The sequence below is a fragment of the Pantherophis guttatus genome, chromosome 3, assembly GCF_059756535.1.
Source record: "Pantherophis guttatus breed Tessera chromosome 3, ASM5975653v1, whole genome shotgun sequence".
Classification (NCBI taxonomy): domain Eukaryota; kingdom Metazoa; phylum Chordata; class Lepidosauria; order Squamata; family Colubridae; genus Pantherophis; species Pantherophis guttatus.
The window spans coordinates 71,604,560-71,629,527 of record NC_142065.1 but is presented as its reverse complement, the minus strand read 5'-3'; the positions used below and the strand labels follow the sequence as shown (position 1 = coordinate 71,629,527).

Below are 24,968 nucleotides of genomic sequence, written 5' to 3'. Positions count from 1 at the left end.
CATTCTCCAGGATGAGGTACTGTAGTTTAAAAGTAAGGGGAAAAGACATGGCAGCTAATGTACTACTTTAGAACCAGCCTATAGCTCTTTTCATATGAATATATTTCTCATTAGTAAGAAAATAAGATTTCCCTTGAGTCAAGGTTAATGCTTCAAGACCTCATAAACCTCTTTGTGTAGATTCCTGGGCAGGAGTACACAACTGATTTGCTACTGTCATTATCCAGGATGCTTTTTTCTTTCTTTCCACTTCTCAGTGTAGCATACAAAAATCTCTCAGATTTTCTAGAAATTTTATCTCTATGTTCTAATCAGGTCTAACCCGGCTTAACATTTTGGAGATCAGTCATGGCCAATTAAGAGTTGCCATCTGCTGCAACATTGCCTGAGAAGGGCTTAATTATTTTAGAAATGGATAATTTTGTCAATTTAGTTCCGTTTCTTTCCTTTTTTTTAGATCTTAAGTTTCTTATATCCCATTTCTTTATTAATTCGTTAGCATATACACTCAACATGAAAAGTGTTCATGTAGCTTTCTCTAGTTTGCTTTTGCATTATTTTTTTCATATTTATATTTTTCTGCAATATTATGCAGTTTTGTAACTCTTTCACATACTAGTTCTTCTCAATTTAAGCATGTCTGAATGCGCTTGTCCCTGACGTATTGTTCAGAAAAGTGAAACACAGTATTTGGAAGAAGGATTATTGGGTTTTGGTTCAGCTGTTGATCTGAGAATTGCTCATTTGCAAAAGCAAAAAGACAAAGAGAAACAAGAGCCAATTGATTTCTCTTCTTCCCCAGTAATCTGGGAAGAGTAAACCAAAACATTTTCCCCTTTCCTTGTCCAGTGCAGGAAAGACTATAAAAATTGTATTTCTAAGCAAGCTTTTAACTCCAGTTCTCTCCCCCCTCCCCGAATTTGTTTCTGCTCATCCTTCCCCCTACTGCTTCCCCATATTGTTCCATCCCTCAAGTGGTTATGAGTTCTCATAATGCCGCGATGGCGAACCTATGGCATGGATGCCACAGGTGGCATGCAGAGCCATATTGGTGGGCACGCGAGTGTTGCCCTAGCTTAGCTCCAGCGCGCATGCGCGCACTGGCCAACTAATTTTCAGGCCTTCCGGTCCCATCGGAAGTCAGGAAACTGGATGTTTCTGGTCTCCAGAAGGCCTCCGGGGAGATGGGAAAGGCTGTTTTTGCCCTCCCCAGGCTCCTAGAAAGCCTCTGGAGGCTGGGGAGGGGGAAAAACTGGCCTACCGGACCCACCGGGCCATCACATGCCAAAAGCAGGGGGAAGTGTGGGGGGGGTCATGCGCGAATGCGCGGGAGGGCAGGGCACATTGAATTATGGATGTGGGCACACGCACCTGTGACCTTCCATGCTCCCCCCGCTTTTGGCAAAAAGAGTAGCCATCACTGTCATAATGCAACACACATTACTTTTATTAACTGCTTCCAATCCTTGTAGATTTATGCATGTGAAATCAACTAGCACTGAACAGTCTTCTTGCACGTCTTTAGGCAGTCGTGAATATTTTTACCAATTTTCTTAAGCACCACAATTCAAATGGATCTTTGTTCAGTCCTTTTGATAAAAAAAATATGTCTCACCGATACGTGCTGTTACTGAATTTGTTGGTTTGTTTATCAAATTTATACAGCTGCCCATATCACAAAATGTGATTCTGGGAAGTGCACAATACACAAAAACAATAAAATGCTAAGTGAAAAAAGAAAAACAAAAAAGATAAAAGTCAAGATTGTGGGAAATACAGCCATCCCTTAAATCACTTGTTCGTCTAACTATGGTTCATCTTACCATGATACCCAAAGTTGATAGAAAAACTATCAAAAACTCTTGAGGGTTTTCCAAAAGGCAAGTAGGAATGGGGCCAATCTCACTTCAGGGGGAATCACTTCTACTGGGACATTAAAGGTGGGAGAACCATAGCCTTAATAATATGCATCTTTGTTACCAGTAAAATATCTCAGCACTCTTCTCCTTCAACAGGAGTCTTTCTCTCTTCCAGCTATCCAGGTGCATCAGGTTGTTTGAAACTATTGCTATTTCTTCCAGCAATTTTAATTCCAATGTCTAATTCTAGTCCAGCGTTTCTCATTTCTCATTATACTGTCTATACGATGTATATACATACTTTTCAACCATGTTGTTGCTGCATATTGTGCCCTGTTAATTCGTGATCAACAGAAATATTTTTAATATTTAATATCAAGGACTACCCAACAATTTACTACAGCAGTGTTTATCCCTGGGAGCTGAAGTCCACACATCTTAAAGTTCCTGAGAAACATCAGTCTCCATAATCAAAGGCCAGTACTTTACAATGAAGCACAAAATAACTTCAACTAACCTTCAAAGAGTCCTTGACTATGTGTCAGATTGGTCTAACAAGTGGCAACTTCAAATCTCAACCAACAAATGCTCTGTCTTGCACATTGGCAAAAAAAAAAATCAAAACATAAAATACAAATTAGTTGGACATAACCTTGTAGATGACCCTCACTCTGTCAAGGACCTAGGAGTACTCATTTCTAAAGATCTAAGTGCCAGAGCCCATTGTAACAACATTGCCAGAAAGGCATTAAGAGTTGTTAACTTATCTTGTGTAGCTTCTTCTCTGATAATATTATACTACTAACTAGAGCATACAAAACATTTGTTAGACCAATTCTTGAATATAGCTCATCTGTCTGGAACCCACACTGAATATCAGACATAAATACAATCTAGAGAGTCCAGAGATATTTTACGAGAAGAGTCCTCCATTCCTCTAACCGCAATAAAATGCCTTATGCCACCAGACTCCAAATTTTGGGAATTGACAACTTAGAACTACATGGACTTCAGTCTGACCTAAGCATAGTACATAAAATTATCTGCCACAATGTCCTACCTGTCAATGACTACTTCAGCTTCAACCACAACAATACATGAGCAAATAATAGATCCAAACTCAAGGTAAACCGTTCCAAACTTGATTGCAGAAAATATGACTTCAGTAACAGAGTGGTCAATGCCTGGAATGCACTACCTGACTCTAGTTTCTCCCCAAACCCCCAAAATTTTAACCTTAAACTGTCTACTGTTGACCTCACTCCATCCCTAAGAGGTCTGTAAGGGGAGTACATAAGTGCACCAGTGTGCCTACCGTCCCTGTCCTAATATTCCTTTTTACTTACTCTTTTCATGTATTCAGATTATTTTATACTTTTACCTGTTATCTTATATATGCTTGACAAAATAAATAAATAAAATAAACTTATGCCAGTGCCATATAGTCCTCCAAAAGCTAGAGGTCGCTTTCTGAATTTGCCAGCCTTCGCCCGCCATTGTCAGTTCAGGGTCGGCTAATGGAATGCCTGATGACCTCTTCTGGTTTGTTTTTTTTCCTGCCTTCGTTTCTGAATCCGTTCGAGGCATTTTCCCCAACGCTCCAAGGAGCGGCTAACGAGGGATTCGAGCCGGCAAAAAAAAAAAAAAATACCGAGAGAACTCGTCACAGGGGAAAAGGCGGTCGTGAGGGCAGCTCTCTTTGTCGCAAGTCCCCCTCCTCCCCCCGCGTAATCCTGGCCAATCACCGCCGAAGCGAAGCCGCTGCCTCCTTCGGGCTCGTCCGGAGAGGCGCCCGAGCGGAAAAAGCTTTGGGCCGTTCCCGAGGCCGAGATGTCGACTAAGAATTTCCGCGTCAGCGACGGAGACTGGATCTGCCCCGACAAGAAGTAAGGGAGGCAGGACGGAGGAACCCGGCTGGGTTTTTGGCCACGGGTGGGACCCGAGCGGTCCCAGAGGCCTTGCCTGGCTCATACGAAGCGACCCCGAGGTCGCGGGAAACGGGCGGGGTTTTTTGCTCCCCCCCTTTTTTTTGTCCTCCCTTCCCTCCCCCCGCCCCGCAATGGGGGGGGGGGGATTTTTAGTGAGACCCGGATGTAGCTCCGCGTTAGTCGCGGTCATTGCGATTCCTCGTTAGGCCTCCATCTTCCAAACGGCCAGCGCAAGGTCAGAGAAACCACCAGCTTGACATTTCCAGGGAAGGATCCCGGTATAAGATATTATCTGGGAACAATGATAGAAGTAATGAGAGTAAGAGTAAGAATAGTAAGAGTACTATGAACAATAACTTGTGTGGGAGAAAATTGAGGTTTGTTGTTGTTGTTTTTTTAAATGCGCAATGGATCGCATCGCCTGACTGATTGCATTTCTTCAACCTGCAAAGTGAATTATTGTATTTGACTCATGTTTTTTTTTTTTTAAACACGTGAATACATTACATAGGAAATGAACTGGGTAGTTTAGAAATGTAAGAAGTAAAAAGCTTTTCGTAGCCCTGCTACCGTTTGATTCGCATTTAAAATTCGTATAAAAAGTGTGTCCATTTGCGTTTGGGTTTCATTGTAAAGGGTTTTTAGGCATTGTGGTTACGCGCTTCTAAAAAAATGTCGAATTTTCTGACTTAATATATGATCTTTCTGCTTTTATGTGGGAGGATTGGTAGTGGTAGATAATAACACTGGTTATCCCACTACAAATTTGGGAAAACTTATCTTCCCTCCGAGATAAAATGTGTTGATTCTTACATATTTTGATTAGATTTGATTAGTGCTGGTTGGCTAAAGTTTTCAAGATATTTCACAATAACGATTTATTCACAGGTGACTATATTTGCCTACAAGGAGGGAGGTGTCTAATGATCATGATGCCTCTTAACTTCTCAACAAAGTATGATAGAACAATGAGAATGATACCACATGGAAATGTATAAATTTATCTTCACTTTGAGACTAAAGATCATTGTCTAAACAAGAAGTAGTAGTCAATGCCTTCCACAGTCCCAATGGTGTGGATCATCTCCCCAGGGATGATCCTATTGCAGTCACAAGAGAAAAGCTAAAAAGCTCAGTTTAGATACTGAATAAAAATGGAACCTTGTCGTTTAATCTGATGTTAGAGCTTGTCAGTTTTGCATGCAAAAAGCATGAAAATGTTACATGAAAAACCAATAAATGAATGGAAAGCTTTGTTATTGGTATCAATAAAAAGATCCATTTATAATGATTGGTATGTCACCATTCTCATTGTTTGAGAATGGTGACACATTTTGCAGAAAGTTATGGAGCATAATCTCACATTCCCCTTGAATTTTTGAATTATTTTGATGCAATTTTGACCTAAAACTGTATCTTGGAAACGAGCCAATTAATACTCAGGACTTCATTTTCCCTTATTTCCTTTCCTTTATTACCCAATTCTGGTAAAATTAAGCTATTTTCATTTCAGAGGCTTTCTACTTGTAGACCAGTGTGATTAAAAGGAAATGGCATTATTTTGTAAGTGTGAATACAAATGTTTCTTTATAAATCATCTTAAAAAGCATGAGTTTGGATGAGTTCTGAGCTAATTTGCATAAGTTTGAACCAAAACTTGGAACTATTAATTGCATTGAAAGTTCTTAAAATAGTGTTTCTTTTATTTGCAGATGTGGTAATGTTAATTTTGCTAGAAGAACCAGCTGTAACAGATGTGGTCGAGGTGACTATATCAACTGTGTTTATTTTGATGGGACTGTTCCAAAATTAAACGTACAGGAAATTGATTGATTTACATGCCTGTTTTTTACTTTCAGAAAAAACTACAGAAGCTAAAATGATGAAAGCTGGAGGAACTGAGATAGGGAAGACACTTGCTGAAAAGAGCCGTGGTCTCTTTAGTGCTAATGACTGGCAATGTAAAACGTACGTTGATCTGGAAACTTGAATTTATTCTTAGTTTAATCTTATTGTCCTTTATTTTTAGGGGTTTTTGCTGATACTATCCATATGTGCCTCTTTTATAATTTGTTCACCTGTTCTTATATTTATTTACTCATAAGGATAGTTCATTGAATACAGAAGATCTTACTGCCAAATAAGTGCACTTGGGTTTACTGTGACAATCTATTGCTGTTCTGTAAGAGCACAGACTTTAGCAGATCCAGCAAATTGTTTGGTGCATTAAATAATTATTTGGCAAGTGGGCAGCCTTAAAAATGAAATTAATAAATAATAATGAAAATGTTTGCAGTTTCCATATAACTTTAGACAACTTGTGATATTTGTTACAAGGCAATTGAATTGGTTTTTTTATAAAAATGGAACTTTTATTTTCATTACTAATGTAGTTATCAGTTTTAGCTAAATTGGACTTGATTTCATTATCAATTGTCTGCCAGCATTTGTTTAGTTTGATTTTATTGGTATTTTCACTGATACCTTATGGAAATTGTGCCATTGCTTTAAAATCCATATATGATGGAAGAATATCTCCATCTCTTTAACTTGCTGACTTGCAAGAACTTGCCCAAACAAACCAATGAACTGTTTGGTCAAAGTAAAGTATTTTGTTTGTTTCTCTTGTATTTTGTTCAGATTTAGGTATAATTATAACTATGGGAAAAAGTTTTGAGGTACTAAATATTTATCAAAGATATATATACACCTGTACATGTGCCAAAAAAATTAAATGTATTTTACTTGGCATTTAAATGCTATTTGTTGTATCTGAAATATAGGAGAGAAACTCTGCTCTTTCAGTTAAAAATTATTTAAACATTCCAATTCTTCAGGTGTCAGATATTTACCTTGTTAATTGCTGTATTAGTATTATTTTCTGTTTCTAAACTAATGTATTTTTCTTCCCAAAGTTGTGGTAATGTTAATTGGGCCCGGAGGTCAGAATGCAATATGTGCAACACTCCAAAGTATGCCAAACTTGAAGAAAGAACAGGTAATAGCCTTAGTTAAACATTATCTAGAAAATACTCTATGCCAAATAGTTAAGGTGTGCAGAATGGCAAAGATCTGGCTCAGATAACTGAGTTGATTCATTTGGAATTTCATACTGATTTGTAGCAAGGTTTCTAAGCTGGGCTATCATATTGAATCAGTCTGATTCCGTGCACAGGGAAAAAAGCCATCAGATTGACAATAAATTAATTTAGAGACAACCGATTTAATAAAAGATGATCAGTTCATAAATTTGATCAAGATAAATTTGCTAATAGATTTCAGAAGCATTCAAGTCAAATGATACTAGTGGCTTCATAGAATGGCCCTCTCTCTGTATTAAGAAATATTTAGCATGTGGAATGTTGAATACATCCCAAGATCTCTGGTGATGCATCCCTTTATTTTTTAAAAGAAATGGATTGAGATGAGAACCACAAACATTGCACGATGCAGCAATTCAGGCTTGAGAGGTATCAGAAAAGTTGAAACTTATTTTTAATAGTGATAGATGTTGGGGGAATGTGGAATAGCTTGCAGTTTCAAGTTCAAAAATTACCATCATGGTGTTAAATATTGTAAAAGAATGCCTATCTGCACTTTCCTTGTTCTAGATTTCAAAAAATGCTCAGGACACAGAAAGCCACAATCCCTTGTAACTGAAACCTTTGCATCAGTTGGGTGGAAAAGATTCCTCATGGAGCACAGAAATAATATTACTTACATAAAACGCAGCTTAATATTGAAATTTGCTAATTTTGATTTGAAGTAAATTTAAGGAAAGTCCTTAATGTATGCTTGTATGCTAGAACTTATTCTTGTGTCATGTGCAGCTACTGATATTTCATATAAACCCCCTGTAGAACTCTATAACTTGTGGGAATGGTTTTGAGGAATCCACAGGGACTGCAGCATTGGGGAGGAATTTTTGGCTTCCTAGTGAATATATAAAAGGATGTCCATAGCTGTGTAAATGCTTTTTAATACCATGGCAGATGGTGATTTTAAAAAGGGGGGGAGATGATTTCAATATATGAAAATGTTTCCTACAGTGGCAGATGTTGCATCTAACACAAAGTTTGATGTGAATTGTTTGTGTGTTATATGCATGCTGCTCAAGATGTGATTTACATTTATAGCCTTAACAGTACTATCTAAACAGTTGGCATTTGTGGGGCTGAAAAATGTGCATCTCAGTTGGTTCCTGGAACTGTTTCTGTCCATATAAGTGAGCTCACACAACATGATTTTGTTTCCATTTCTACAATCTATTCTTCCTCTCTGAGACTCTTAGAGAGTCTTGTACCACAACCCCACTCTGCCTTGACTTAGATTAGTTCACAAATAACTGCCAGGAAGTTCTGTTGACGATGCCATTGCTTCTGTATACTTTAATTTACCTGCACAGTAAAACTAATGAAATAATATATAGATAGCTCCAGGGTGGATTTGATTTAAATCAACTCGATTTAAATCATATTTTTTAAACAGCAACTGTTATCTCTGTCCCGTAGCAGCTGCTCCTCTGACCCGTTGTTGAATCACCAACAGTCCCAATATTGCAGAATATACAACCTCATGCTACATAACCAGGCTCCATTTCATGCTGAATAAACTAAATTATTAATGTATCTTAAATAGAAAATGAACTTTAGATAGATTTTTACTCCAAAAACATATAATTAAAATAAATTTAATAAAAATAAAATCCGATTTAAATTTTTTAAAATCTGATTTTTTTTAAAATCATTGATTTTTATCCACCATGAATAGTTTAGTTTTAGTTTAATGCGATTTATATGCCGCCCTATCTTCAATGGACTCAGGGCGGCTCACAACAATAAAATGCACAATTGCACATTAAAACAATATAAAATTAAAAGTCCAAATTAAAACTATTTAAAATCTATTTAAACTCTATTAAGAAAACCCCCCCATCAGTCCAGGCTGCGAAACAGCCAGGTCTTCAAATCACAGCGGAACGAGCAAAGGTCAGGGGCCATCCGAAGCTCCAGAGGAAGTTGGTTCCAAAGGATGAGTGCGCCCACAGAGAAAGCTCTTCCCCTGGGGGTCGCCAGCCGACATTGTCTGGCCGATGGCACCCTGAGGAGGCCCTGTCTGTGGGAACGCACCGGGCGATTGGAAATTGTTGCTGGCTGCAGGGGGTCCGACAAATATCCCGGGCCTAGGCCATGAAGGGCTTTATAGGTGATAACCAGCACCTTGAACCTCACCCGAAGGGCAACCGGTAGCCAATGCAGGTCGCGCAGGAGGGGTGTAACATGGGAATGTCGGACACTCCCATCACAACCCGCGCGGCCGCATTCTGCACCAGTTGAAGCCTTCGAGTGGTTTTCAAGGGCAGCCCTAGATAGAGGGCGTTGCAGTAGTCAAGACGGGAGGTGACCAGCGCATGAGTAACGGTGCGTAGGGCATCTTGGTCAAAGTAAGGGCACAGCTGGCGCACAAGGCGGACCTGGACAAATGCCCCCCTGGTCACGGTCGCTACATGATCTTCCAGAGACAACCATGAATCCAGAAGGACACCCAAGTTGCGGGCCCTATCCACAGGGGGTAACACCTCACCCCCGATGGGCAATGATGGGATATCTCAATTGGAACCAGATGCCAGTATCCACAGCCACTCGGTCTTGGCGGGGTTGAGTCAGAGCCTGTTCCTCCCCATCCAGGTCCATACCGCTTCCAGGCAACGGGACATCACGTCGAGGGCATCACTAGGCTGGTTCGGGGTGGATATAAAAAGCTGGGTATCATCAGCATACTGATGATACCACACCCCGAAACCATGGATGATCTTCCCAAGTGGCTTCATATAGATGTTGAACAGGAGAGGCGAGAGGACCGACCCCTGGGGCACCCCACAAGTGAGGGGCCTCATAGCTGATCTCTGCCCCCCTGCCAACACCACTTGCGTACGGCCCGAAAGATAGGAGAACCACCGTAGAACAGTGCCTCCCACTCCCAACCCCTCGAGTCATCGCAGCAAGATACCATGGTTGATGGTATCAAAAGCCGCCGAAAGATCCAAGAGGACCAGAACAGAGGAGTGTCCCCTGTCCTGAGCCCTCCAGAGATCATCCACTAGTGCGACCAATGCCATCTCCGTGCTGTACCCCGGCCTGAAGCCTGATTAGTACGGATCCAAGTAGTCTGCATCTTCCAGGGCCAACGGGAGCTGCCAAGCCACCACGCTCTCAACAACCTTCGCAACAAAGCGAAGGTTGGAGACTGGACGAAAGTTATTCAATATGGTTGGATCCAAGGCAGGTTTCTTGAGGGGTCTCACCACCACCTCCTTCAGGGCGGCGGGGAAGATCGCCTCCCCCAAAGATGCCATTATTACTGCCTGGACCCAATCCCGTGTCACCTCTCGGGCCGCATAGGCAATCCAGGAGGGACACGGATCCAGTACACACATGGTGGCACTCAGCCTCCCCATAATCCTGTCCCACTTCCTCAGGAGTGACAGGATCGAACTCCTCCCAAATCACAAGACCAGCTGTCTCCTCACCGTCTGACCCTGCCCAGTCAGAGTCCAGACCATCCTGAATCTGAGTGATCTTATCCAGCAGATGCTGACTAAACTCCTCGGCATGTCCCTGTAAAGCAGTGATTCTCAACCTGTGGGTCGGGACCCCTTTGGGGGTCGAATGACCCTTTCACAGGGGTCGCCTAAGACCATCAGAAAACACATATTTTCAATGGTTTTAGGTATAATTTTATGGTTGGGGGTCACCACAACATGAGGAACTGTATTAAAGGGTCGCAGCATTAGGAAGGTTGAGAACCACTGCTGTAAAGGATCCTCCCCTACCCTCCGATTCAGGAGGGAGCTGGACACCCTGAACAGGGCGGCTGGGCAATTATCTGCAGACACAATGAGGGCGGAAAAGTGTGCCCTTTTCGCCACTTCCATCGCCACCAGATAAGATCGTGTGAATGATCTCAACTGGGAACGGTCAGATTCGGAACGACTGGATCTCCAATCGTTCTCTATGGGCGGTTCCCATAGGCTCCCATACCTCTGTTTCTCTTTCAATTTGTACAGCCGTTTATGCAAGCTAATAGGCACTTACATAGAAACCTCTGGTGTTTTTATTTAATATAAAATTTAATATAAAATAACATGTCATATCCTTGAGTATTGGTTTAGTTTTTGAGGTTTTTGGAAACTTCTTTTTGTAGGATATGGTGGGGGCTTCAATGAAAGAGAGAATGTTGAATATATAGAACGTGAAGAGTCAGATGGGGAATATGATGAGGTGAGTGATACATACCTGTATGTAATGAAATGTTACTTTTAAAATATACTAATGGGAAAACTCATTCCTAAATTTATTCCTTTAGTTCTAATTCATAAATATAGCTCTGAAAATGTCAGTTATACACTGCTCAAAAAAATAAAGGGAACACAAGCAGAAGACATCCGAGGTCTGAATGAATGAAATAGCCTTATTAAATACTTTGTTCGTTACATACAGTAGTTTTGTGTTCCCTTTATTTGTCTGAGCAGTGTATAAAATTGTGTTGAATTTAACCAAAAGGAGTAAACAGAAAAAAATGGTTAAAAGAAAAAAAAATTAAACTATTCTGGACATATTGTGAGATAGGCAAAAAGTTACTATTAATTCCATTAATGAATAAACTGCCTATAAATAAGGAGTTCTATTAGTAAAAATAATGGATCCTTCATATAAAAGCAGACCATTTTTTCACATACAAACTCATCTCTTGCCTGCACCTATTATACATACATATATGTACACAAACATTTGTAGAAAGGGATTGAAAATTTCAGCTCAGCAAACATTAACCTTTACACTCCTATTAAGTTCATCTTAAAGTATATAGCTGGGCTTGTGCCAGAGTTAGATCTATTTAACTCAACTAATAACCTGGATTGTTTTGTTTCCTTTTTGCAAAAAGAAAATGAGGCAATAGTCATTTGTGCATGGAAAACTGTATGCATATTCTGCAATAAGCCAATGTCTCTTAATTCTTAGGTAAGCATGCTCTAATATCTTATGCTTTGTTTTTGGTTAGTTTGGCCGCAAAAAGAAAAAATATAGAGGGAAACCTGTTGGTCCTGCATCTATTTTAAAGGAAGTTGAAGATAAGGAATCTGAAGGGGAAGAAGAGGAGGATGAGGATGGAGATCTGTCTAAGTATAAATTAGATGAGGTAAAAGAAAATCTTCAAGGTGTAACACTCCATTCATAGATAAATGTATTGGATTGGAATAAATGGAATAGTATTAACCTTAACGTTTCTAATATGTCAGAGATCACTTATCTTATCCAGCAAGATGGGAAACTTTAGCCTTTTTATTTCTGTATGGTAAGTAACATGCAAAGTCTTTTGAATGCTGGACTTTTTAAAAAAGTCTTTAGAAAATAATGTATAATTAAATCAGTTTTCAGTTAATATCTTATAAAAGGTGTGTTTGTATATTTAGGGATGAAATGGCTATTAATGCTTGGGGAGAGTAATTAAAAATTGTTCTACAAAACAGTAGTGTATATTTAAACATCTTTTTGTTTGGTCCTCAAGGGAACTTTCAAAAATTAAGGAAGCAAATATACAATCAATTGAAAAATTATTTTTAATTTGTGTTTATGTTTTATTACATATGCTGCTATGAGTCACTTGAAATGGACTGCTATTGAAAACATACATACATACATACATACATACATACATACATACATACAGCAAAACAAAAGCAGTATGAGATATGGTAACTTAACATTGCAAGAGAGGAAATAATTATTCTAGTATGAATTAAATATTTATTGAGTATATATGAGTGTATGAATGAACTCATAATTCCTGCCAGTTAAATAACTCCTTAAATCCAGTTTGATCTGGTTGAATAAAGAAAAAGAGCTTATTAAAGATTGTTTCTTTTTCCCTCAAAGGAAATGATGTTAATAGATTGTATGTTAACTACATCATTCATTCTGCATGGAACTAGAGGTGATAGACAGACAGACATGGTTATTCTGTGGCATTTTGATGTATGTTAGTATAAACGTAGTACCTGGCCACCTCAATTTTTTAATCTAAATAAGATGTCCAACTCTTCTGTCTAAATCTAATGTTTATAGAATTCATCTGTGTTACATCATGTGAACAGTCTGCATAAACTTCCTTATTGAGGAAATAATATGGACATTCTCTGGGGATTTATTATCAGATTAGCATACCTACTTTTTTCTTAATGAGCATAAAAAGCTGCCAGCATTATTTTCCAGGATGAAGATGAGGATGATGCTGATCTCTCTAAATATGACCTTGATGGTAGTGAAGAAGAAGATTCTGCCAATAAGAAGAAGACTTCCACTGGTAGACGAAGTCCCTCCAAGTCTCGATCTTCTCCTTCACGATCTTCATCTCGCTCATCCTCCCACTCAAGCTCAAGGTCTAGGTCCAGGTAAACGGGTACAGGTCAAGGGTAACGCCAGACAAAATGTCAGTATCTAACTTTCTTTATTTACATCTCTTTTGTGATTAACTTTTACATTATTTTTTTTGCAGTTTAAGTTAGTCTAATCAATCTTACATATCCAGCTGCAGGGATAAACATTTAAGATGAGTGAATTGGAGGTGGTTATTCAAAGTTTTATGACAGTTGTGAGTTTAGAAGCCATGAATATTAAAGATTTGGTTCTTAATTTTAGTATTTTTGTAGCAGCTAAATATAGTCCTGCTGTGTCTTAGAGATTGTGTGACTTCAAAATACGTTTTTGTTAATAGGCTGGTGAGAGGCAACTATTAATCTTAAGTATTTAATGATCTGCTTATTGGCAGAAACTTATTAAAAAGTAAAATGATCCTTATTTTTAAGGGAAGGGATTGGATTTTAAAGGGAAGAAGAGCTTGTAATTTATTTAAACTTCTAAATAAACAAGGCTCTTTATATACATATTAGCCCTTTCCCTAGTGAGCCTCTTAAAGAGCCTAGTTTTGGGCAGCATTTTTTAACCAAAAATTACACACCTCCATTTTGTATCAGTTTTATGATGAATTATTCATAAAAAGTTATATATGAAGAAACTGTCAAACACAAATATAGTTATTTTTTTAAATATTCCTAAAGCAAAACTAAGTTGGATAAAAAATTAACACTCCAAGAAGGATTTTTTTGATTTCAGGATTCTGTAGTCTCCATAGTTTGGTGGTGGTGTTTTTTTCATTGACTTAAACATGTTTATACTATACTCATCAGCTTACAAATGTAGCCCAGGGCCTTTTATAGAATGAGATTATTGGAAGAAAATAAAATTCTCTATAGTGAATTATATTATATTAGACATAACATTCTATAAAAAGAAGACATCCTTTCATTTTTGGAAAGGACTCCAGTACAAGCATGTGGTCCTTGTTGGAAAGAAGGGAAGAGTGAAATCGCTAATTGTTTCTTTGCCTCTCCATCTACTGCTGGGGATCATCATCTCCATAAGATGGAAATTCATATGCTGTATTTGCACAACTAAGACACAACCTAAAGCTCAGAGCTCAGGCTTGTAGACTCAAATACGCTTGGTTTTTATTTGTATGTAAATAGCTTTTTCTGATTTATTAGCTCAAGTTTACATTTGAAAATCAGTAATAAATGAGCTTAACATGCAAGTGGAAAAATTTACTGGGGTAAATATTAGCATTCAGAGGTTTAATACAATTTGTCACAGCTCAAACAACATGGGGAAATAATTTTCAATTTTATAGAAGAGAATATGGCTTGGTTTGCATGGTTAGTAAACACATTGACCGACATGTTAATTCTATATATCATGATCTAAAATTAGGGAAAATAGAAAACAGCAATAATTACTGAATATGAATAAAGGGGAGGGCAACGTTGCTAGAGGAAGATCAAGTCTTGAAAGGCTGTGTGGGCTAAGAAAAACTGCATTATTTATAACATTGATACTTGAGAAAGAAAAATAAAACATATAATCAGTTAGAAATATTTGTTGCAAAAATAATAGAATTCCAAAGGAATTTGGAATTTGAACTCTTACTTGTTCATAGATGATTAGAAAAAATAGCTACATAAAGTTATCTTTTCATGATAACTGAAGGGAAAACAATTCAGGCTTTTGTAGTTATCATCTAAATACTGTTACCAAACATTTTTAATAACACTTGGGCAGCAATAATAGGGCAAGTGGATCAAGGATCCTGAAACTATTTGTAACCAAAAACTATTTGGTGACAAAATAAATTACTTTAAAAATAGTTTCTTAAAGATATTAACTAACAGTACTTCATAAGGTACAGATTTTTACTCGATTGTTGAAATGGTGAACTCAAGTCACAATTTTTTAAAGTTTTTTTAAAAGGAATTTTTAATTTACATTTTCCAGATTTAAAAAAAATATTTTCTAAAAATTTCAAATATTGTACAAAAACAGTATTACTATACATTATAAATATGTGAAGCCTATAATTAAAATTGTATAAAATAAATTAAAGATACCCAACACATATTAAATAACTAATGGCCTCAACATGGGTATTTTTCATTTTTTGTGTGTGTGTTCCTTGTATTCAGCTTAATTACTGGTTTTTCCCCCCTCTGGACTCTATAATTTGGAAAATCACACATTATAGCTTTGTTTGATCCTTATATCGTAATATAATATACTGAGGGGGGGAAAGGTTAACATAAGAATCATACATTAAACAAAAGCATAAAAAGGAATTGTGAATCAGAAATTAATTGAAATAGTATGCAAATGTTTAAGAAAGATGTGAAGAATTATTTACTACAAACGGTTAGGGCAATCTTTGAGAGAATACATAAGTTTGAATCTTAGATCAAATGAGAAGTTTAAATCTATGCTTTTTCTCTTGGGGATTTAAATCATATTTGCATCTAACAGTCTCCATAAGGCACTGCAGTAAGCTGTCGAGGTGGTAGAGATAAGGAACAAAGCTAGTGGATTGATTCAGCAAGTGAACTTTTGAACTTAGCTGATTTCTATGCTTTGCAGATAACCAGAAAAGCAAGAATTCTGGCTGTATGGATGAGGATCTTGGTGTTTGACTAAAAAAGGAGATAGTGCTTAGAGGTGTTTAATTCTTTTATGATCTTTGTTCAGTTTTGTAACGCAGTTTCTTAAGTCAGATCAATAAGCTTAGCTAGCTAGACATCTGGATACTACGATTTCCCAAGAAAAAGAATGTTTGGTTAGAATATAATATTCTGAAAAGTTTTTAGATGAATATGGAATTCATGGTTCTGGGTTATATCTAGAATAGTCCCAGGTTAAGGAAATTAGGCTGAATAGTGAACAGATACCCAGGGTGATGGTCCAGTGCAGATCTGTCGATAATCGGACAAATAGAAATTTCCACAAGGTAAAGCTGCTCAAGAATGGAACAGACTGGCTTAGTAGGCAATAGATTTTCCTTTGCTAGAGATGTTTAAAAGAGTCTAGATGGCCATCTAATGCTCTGTTAGGATCCTACTTTGGTAGGGGATTGAACTAGCTGATAATTCCCCTTTAAACCTTCATTCTGATTATATGAAAGAGCATTAAAAAATACTATCAGTACGGCTATCATTGTTTAACTCAGAGGTATCAAACTGGTGGCCCACAGGCCGGATGCGTCACACGCAGGCCACGCCCACCCCAGCTCCGCAAAGGGGGGAAACGTTCCAATACGTGATGTGACGGCAACGTGACACAGCAAGTTTGACACCCGTGGTTTAACTCGTCCTAAGCAAAGGCTTTGTGCTTATTTTTTTCTTCACTGAGACTTTATGTCTGTTGACTCTTAATTAGATATGATGCCTCTTAATTAGATATGCAATATATGAGTCTAGATGTCCCTGTGAATTTTATTGGCAGCTATATACAGGTACCTCTGCTGAATTTAGCGAGCAGATTCTTCAGTTACTGGTCTTTTATTCTGCTCTTTCAGTAAGGCCAATTTTATCAGGAATGAAATGAGTCAACCTATTTGACCAGTGTCATGTAAAATACAAGGCTTCACAATATGCTACTAACAGTCACTACTAGGTCCTCTATATTGATTCTGAAAAAGATACTTTATTATTTTTTCCGGGGGGTTTAATCTTTCATAAAGAATAATCAAAAGTACTATTCATCAAGCAAGAGTGTTAATCCAACTCAGCCCATGAGAGTTTCCGGATCCAGTCCATTTTTTAAAATTAATTAAAACGTTTCAGATTGAAAATGTAATTAATTTATTTAATGCTGCTAGATCTTTGTATGATTGATAAATCACAAATTTAGGCCAGAATGATGATATTAAATACATTTTCTAGAGTTTTTTTAAAATAAAATATTTTCTTAAGCAGAAAATCCAATATTTCTTTTACTGAGGGTAAATGAAATTTTACAATTATCCTGTTTTGTAAGATCTATTATGGAAATACTTAAAATTGGAAAAAATGTATCCAATCTAGGGACCCCCATTTGCATTTTCCTTATGTTAACAATTTCTTGTCCTGTAAACAGCAAGCTGTATAAAAAGTTGCTTAAAATTTTTTACTATTCATCGCTTTTTGCAGTTTGCTGCTATTTAAATTAAAATAGATAAAACCCGTCATTAAGTTCAGGAAATATGTATAATCAGAGATACACGGTTTTAAAAGTGAAAGGTATGAATACTTTGATATATCATAAATCAGCAATGTTCCAGATGTTCTACAAACATTTTTCCCAAATGATAATGGATAAATATTGAAAATAACTTATTGAACTCCAGGACTGTGCCTAGAATCGAAATTAATTACGACTAAGAAGATACTCGTTTATTTAAAAAGAAATCTCATATACTGGCATTTACTTCTAAATATGTAAAATAGGATTATGTCAGAACAGATCCCACTAAGGCTAATTTCTGAGTAGATATATTTAGATTCATGCAACTTGGTTTTTCATCAAGAGTTATTGAATTGTAATTAAGTTGCTTTCAAATTTGTGGAACATAGGTAACTTTAACTTGACTATTTTCTGTTTTGAATTGTGCAATTCTTACTAATTTACAAGATTCATTTTTGTCTGTGATTTACACATCAACATCCATTGGAAATGTTCTTAAAAGTTTAAGATAAATCTTTTCAAAAGAAAGTAATTTAAATTTACAGGTAGTCCTCAACTTACAACCATTCATTTAGCATCCAGTTACAGTAGCACTGAAAAATCCTTGCACTTACGACCGTTACAGCTTCCCCATGGTCACAGGATTGTGATTTGGGCACTTGGCAGCCAGCATGTATTTACCGGTATGATGGCTGCAATGTCCCAAGGTCACGTGATATCCCCATTTGCAACCTTCCCAGCCATCTTCTGGCAATCAAAGTTAATGGGGGAAGCTGGATTATTTTAACAACCAAAGTAAAAAGATAATAAAATTGGGCACAACCATGTGATGACACATGACCAAATCTTTTAGGGGTGGAATTGTCATAAATTAAGGACTACCTGTAATCTTTTATTATTATTATTTATTGGCTGGACTTCAAAAAGAGAATAAGCTTATCTTCTGTGATAACTTCCAAACATAATATATGAACAATTATTTGGGAAAAATATTTCAAAAAGCAACTTATAATATGACCTGGAAGATAAAAATAAGTCCTGCTCACTTAGCTTATGCTGTTGCTATTAAATCAAACAGCTATTTAATTCCTAACCAAATTTTTGTTTGCTTCTTTAAGTCACTCTGTGAAAAATGTCCCAGTGAGGTGAAGGAGATAAAATAATGTTAATATCAAATACTGTTAAATTAAAAACTTAAATTCATTGGATTATTGTTTTTCTGTTCCTCCCAAAAAGAAAATATAAATCTTCATGTTGTTTCAGGTCCAGAAGCTCTTCCAGTTCAAGGTCACGGTCTCATTCCACTTCCAGAGAACGTTCTAGATCTCGTGGGTCGAAATCAAGGTGAATGAGGTAGCAAGCTCTGCTTGTCAGAGGGAGAGAGAGATGAAGAGGTCACCATCCATACTACTTTATTATAAGCATTTGCTACAAATGTCTTTCTTTTCATATAATTTTAGTAGCAAATGAAATTATATTCACTAAAGTAGCAAAATGATTATAACAAATTCTCCAAGAAGGTGTTTAAAAATCGGGAGAGTGAAGGTGTTTATTTATTTTTTTAATTTATTTTTCACATTTTTAAACCACCCATCTCCCTCAGAGAGAGTCTTTACGGGAGACTGTATGAAAATTATCGGAGAGGTGGTGTGATAATTATTAGAGTTTTTAGAGGAAAGGCAGGAAATCTAACCAACTAAAATGTATGTGTAAGTTCGATTTGCCATTTAGCAGGTGTTATCTGTATTGTAAACTCAACTATATACATAAATGCTGAATGTTGAATATTCAATCTTAAAATAACAAAGCTCTTTCCCTATTTCGTACCACTATAGTCTCTTTAGTGACTGAGCTAAACTTCTTGTCAAATATAGGTAAAGTTGGCTTCAGCTCATTGTTTCTATGTTGTTTTACAGGTAGTTCTTGATTTAGGACCCCATTTGGGACTGGAATCTTGGTTGTTGAGCAAAGCAGTTGTTAAGTGAGACATCACATGACTGCTTCGTTCTGCAGCCACCTTGCCAGTTGCAGTCGTTAAGTGATCTCATGGGTCATTAAGCAGACAGAGCCCCAAGTATGGGGTTCCTCGAGTGGGGGAAACTCTGGGAGACTCCACTCAAGAACTGAAAATCACTCTGACGAAATCCAAGCAAGATTATCAGCCCCTGAGTGAAGAAACCTATATGGCCTATGGTGGGTCTTCTAGGACCTCCCCAGCCGCACCAGGCACCCCATGCTCATTCTACCCTTCTTCTCTGTTCTCTGCTTGGATTTTGGCTCATTCTTGTCTTTGGGATGGCTGAAAGAGTTGCCTGCTGAAGGAGTTCAGCTTTTCTGCATATCTGGAAGGGCACTCCACTGGCAGAATGCAGGACACAGAGCTCAAATTGCCTGGATTTGAAGTCTATTTCTGCAGCTCATCAAAAGAGTTCTGCTCTCCTCCACACATATGAAGGAACTCCTCTGGGAGGGAGCAGGAATGGAGCTTATATTTTCAGGATTTGAGCTGATTCTATACCGAGCCAGAGATCAGCTCTCTCCATATACAGGAGGGCTTCAGGGAGCTCAAGCATTCAAGATTTGATCTCCATTTCTGCACCCCACCAAAGTATAACTCCCCTCCATGAGCAAAAGAGAAATCCTCCAGCAGCATTCAAGAATGGAGCCCAAATCTTTTCAGTTCTGTTTCTGCACCTTCCAAAGAGCTTTTGACTTTGGCAGACAGCTCTTGCAGCCAGCCCCCAAAGATAAGTGGGAGTCTTTTTAGAAGGCAGCAGCAATTTGCACCCTTCCCTGCCAGATTCTACAATGAGCTTCTGGAGAAGCCGGCAGATGGTGATCACATGACCATGGCGCTTTTGGCAATCAGTCATATAAGTGCGAACAGCTTGCCAAACACCCAGTTTGTGATCATGTGACTGTGGGAGTGGTGGTGCAATGTTTTTCGACAGCCAGAAGTGCTTTATAAACCATAAAGCACTCTTTCCAAGGCTATTGTAACTCCGAACCATAATTATGTTGCGGGCTACCTGTAATCTAATGGATCCATATCAACTCAGTTAACATTTTATTATTATTATTATTATTTAGAAAATAAAAAGCTAATTCCAAAGCTGCAAGGCACAAAAAAATATTTAACCTGCCCTTTTCTATGCAATTTTTTCCATATTTACTACTGTGTTTTCCTGAAAATAAGACCTCATTGGAAAATAAGCCCTGGCATGATTTTTCAGGATGCTTGTAATATAAGCCCTATCCCCAAAATAAGCCCCAGTTAAGATTGTCAACCGGACAGACACATTTTAGTACCGTATTTTCCCTGAAAATAAGACATCACCTGAAAACAAGTCTTAATGTGTTTTGGAGCAAAAATTTATATAAGACCCTATCTTATTTTCTGGGAAATACGGTAATGAAGCCAAATATTTTGTGTCAACAATTGACAGCCAGAAAATAGACATTTCCTTTCGTCTGAACAATTATATGCTCTTGCGGATGAATGAATCAGTCTGAAATGTTACTGCTTTATATCTCTGAGCTTTATACCTGTTCAGGCTGAAATAATCGCCATAAATGTGGGGCTTTTTACTTGCCTGTATTTGCAAATGCAAATCTCTTACAGGTAGTCCTCACCTTATGATCATAAGTGGGACGTGAATGTTAGTCACTAAGTGATACCTCATTAAGCAAGTCGTCATGTCACCAGCCCAATTTTATGATCATTTTTACTGCCATTGTTAAACAAATCGCATGGTTGGGTGAATCATGGCAATTGTTAAGGAAATTCAGCTTCCCCTATTGATTTTGCTTGTTGGAAGCCATCTGGAAAGGTTAAAAGCTGAAATCCCATGACCACAAGACGCTGCAACCATCATAAATGCAGGCCTGTTGCCAAGTGCCCAAATTACAATCATGGCCGCAGATGGTCGTAACTTCAAGGAAAGGGTCCTAAGTCATTTTTCCAAGGCTGTCATAACTTGTAGTTGCCATTTAAATGAATGGTTGTAAATTGAGGACTACCTATATCAACATATTCTTGATGTTACAGTATATGACTGTTGCCATCAAGTCAGCCTAACACTTTCATCAGATATTCGTTTTCAAGGGTTTATTAAATATATAGCATACTACATTATTTAAATTGACCCCCTCCGTTTTCTTGAGCATATGAGTAATTTGTACCTCCATTATTTCTTTATCTTAATATTCAAGCTTGCTATTACAGTACTGAAAACCAACAATTAAACCAGCATAATATATATAGTAGTCAGTTCTGGCCAGGCTATTGATGTGGCCCTAGACAAATACTATTTAAAATGGTTGAAGCTTAGGTCCCTGTTAACGTGGCAGTAAGTATTCATACACTAATCTGTATTCTTTGAATCTGAATTTATATTTCTGCATTTGATATAGAGTATTGCATTTTTGTTTATGCTAGGATTAAGTCTGATTTATTTCTTAATAAAGATCCAGCTCCAGGTCTGTCAGGGGTTCTCCAACCCCAAGGAAAAGATCTTACTCAAGCTCTCATTCATCATCCTCCACTGAGAGAAGCAGAAAGAGAAGCCGATCTAGATCTTCTTCTGGTGATCGCAAAAAAAGGCGAACAAGATCACGGTCACCTGAAAGGTTTGGGTTTTGTAGAATAAGAATGGTTGTTCTTTAAATGCTGGCTTTGGAAGGATCAAGGAGCAGAATATTTTAAGATGTGTGCATGTAGTGTTTGTGGATGTGGATGTGGAGTGATAGCCATTTTATTCTATCTAGCTGTGGCTTTAAAAATATATATTCTTGCCACCTTTAATTACCAATCTTAAAGATAATCATACACATGCAATGCAGAAAACAAGTGATTCTTATAGCACTATTGTGAAGTTTCATTTTTAAAAATGTACAAACTCTTCTTAATTGAAGAGTCTTAATTATGTGAACTACTAAGATGCAGAAATGAAGTCCTAATAAGTACATTTCAAATCCTACTGTCTCTTCCTCTTTTTTTCATTCCCTGTGACGTTCATATCGCTTAAAACTTATTTGTTTGCATGCTTTCTCCCATTTTTTATCTTTCAGAAACCGCAGGTCATCCTCTGGTTCCTCTCATTCTGGATCTCGTACAAGTTCCAAAAAGAAATAACGTACAAAATTCAAATACACACACACACAAAAATCCAACAGTCCATTGCATGAGACAATATAAAAAAGTTGATGTTTTATTTGGTCAGAAATGGTACATCCTGCTAATAGAAATGCATGTTTAATGGAAAACTGCAGCTGATTTAACTCATAAAACATGTAATGAAATATTTTAAGCCATAAATTGATTCCGGATATGTTATTTTTTAAAAAAAAAATTGGGCTTAATCTTTAACAGGTAGTTTTAATTTAGTCTAGTTTGAAAGTATCGACCAAGTACCATCCTGATCTGTTGCTATGTCATCATGTAGATTTCAAAATCTAGTTTCTGAAAAAGTTTATTTTAATTTTTCTTTGTCATCCTTTCAATATTGGTAGGCAGGAATGTATCTCAGTTTCAGAGTAGCATAATTCCTTAGAGGAACAACTCTTTAATAGGTTTGTGATTTCTAACTGAAAGGAAACCTAGTATAAATAATTTTCTGGATATTTTGCAAAAAACCCCAAATCTTTCTGTATAATTTTCTGCAGAATTTTATAATGTATTACGTAAGGCATGTAACATATTTGATTCCATAGTCCTTCACTCTTTATTGACTCAGCAAATTAATAACTGAATTATGCTGCAGATAAAATATGGAAAGAAATGTATTTCTTTCAGGCAAGGCATCTATGTATCCTTAATGGTACTCCTGCCACCAGAATACATTAAACTAGTGTCACTTGGTGAAACTGCAGCAATAAGTAAGAAAACCTCTTGTGTAAAACCTGCCGTTTCAGTGATTTTCCAGAAGATAGTTTTCACAACCAGAAATGATTTGTGCTCTGGCAGTAGTCCAGTCCTATACAGGTCTGTTTTGGCCAGAATACCATCTTTGAAAAACCGCAAAGAACAACTTGTTGAATTAACATCTACAAACTAGCCAAATTAGTATGATCTGGAGAAGAAGCATTGTTCTTGAAATGGTTTATACAAAAGAGTAGAAATCCTAAAACCTCACATCAGTTTCAACTAATTCATGGCTTAACATGTTTCATTTTCACTTTTGTTTTACTATCAAATGTATTTGTTAAGTACTGACCACTCTTAAACTGATTGGGGGAAATGTATTTGTCATCTTCAGTCACATCCAAGGTAAGTATGTTAAGGGAAATTAACAAATCTAAGGAATAGGCTACGCCTTCAATATCTTGCATTTTGGAAGATCTGCTTTGTAAAACAAACTGCTCAATGGCAAATGGAGCAGAACTGCCATCAGCTTCCCCTCCCCCCTTTCATGGACATCTTAAATTGATGGGGGTGGGACTGATCAATGACATAGCAATAAGGCTTTGCTGTGTGAATATTTTGGATAAATTTTGCAGAAAAATATGCCTGTAATCCTATATTGCTTCCTCTTAGTATCCTCTTTCTTGTGCTAAATTGTAGCATAGATTGCACAAGTACAAATAGTCTTGTAACTGTGCCTCTGACTTTTTGAAAGTCTAAAAAAAATGTCAAAACCAGATTTGCTAAATGCTACATGTTAACAATTTGCTATTCTTGTGCTTTTATTCACAGTATTGTACCTAACAAGTTTTAATCTCGGCATATGATAGGCTAGAATAACTAAAGGAAAATTATGGGTTTCATTTGGCTTGGATTCAAATTGTATTGGTTATATGAAGATCCAATTCTGTGGATGTGTAAATAAAGCATGCCAGTTTTAAAAATGTCATTTATTTGTAGTTTATATCCTTTCTGTTTAAACAATGCCAGATGTTGCATAGATTGCAGTTCATTTCATTTACGTTCAGTATTATGACTTGAAACAATTTAAATTTACTTGAAGTTTTGATCCCAAGTAAACCTGGGGATAGACTAATAAAGGTATTTGTAGCATGGGAGATAAAAGCAACAGTGGGCCTGCTGATTCCTCCATACCCTCCAAACGGGAGGGTATAGTAAGGGTTGGGAATCAAGGAGAAAACAAAGCATCAAAAATGTATTCTTATAAACCCAAATGAATTTGGTTTCTTTCATTGGATACAAAGTATATAAATTAGTAGAAATGATTTTTTAAAGTTTTCTAAAATTATTTCATTGAATTTTAGAAATTTGGGACTACAATTAAAAAGATGATTATTTAGATACCCTGTACAGGTAGTCCTCAACGTACGGCCACAATTGAGCCCAAAATGTATGTTGTCAAGTGAGAAATTTGTTAAATGAGTTTTGTCCCATTTTACGACTTTTCTTCCCACATTTATTAAGTGAATCACTGCAGTTGTTAAATTACTAACACAGTTGTTAAGTGAATCTGGTTTCCCTATTGAGTTTGTTTGTCAAAAGGTCTTAAAATGGGATCACATGACTCTGGGACACAGCAACCATCATAAATATGAGTCAGTTGTCGAGCATCCAAATGTAAATCATGTGACCGTGGGGATGCTACAACAGACATAACGAT

General features: G+C 37.1%; 1 protein-coding gene across 6 annotated transcripts; it reads left to right on the top strand.

Annotated features, from left to right (window-relative positions):
* The first annotated feature begins 3,324 nt into the window (after positions 1–3,324).
* ZRANB2 (zinc finger RANBP2-type containing 2) lies at positions 3,325–24,236 on the top strand. 6 transcript variants are annotated; one of them, XM_034433202.2, is made up of 10 exons: positions 3,325–3,745; positions 5,500–5,552; positions 5,647–5,755; positions 6,703–6,785; positions 10,991–11,067; positions 11,849–11,986; positions 13,060–13,238; positions 18,649–18,729; positions 21,853–22,014; positions 22,456–24,236. In XM_034433202.2, the coding sequence occupies exons 1-10, from the start codon at positions 3,690–3,692 to the stop codon at positions 22,517–22,519; spliced, it is 1,002 nt and encodes a 333-aa protein (XP_034289093.2). In that variant the 5' UTR covers positions 3,325–3,689; the 3' UTR covers positions 22,520–24,236. The 6 variants fall into 6 exon arrangements, with proteins under 6 accessions (XP_034289093.2, XP_087745941.1, XP_087745943.1 ...); XM_087889815.1 differs by having other exon boundaries at positions 3,603–4,022; XM_087889817.1 differs by having other exon boundaries at positions 3,720–4,065.
* Positions 24,237–24,968: the final 732 nt, after the last annotated feature.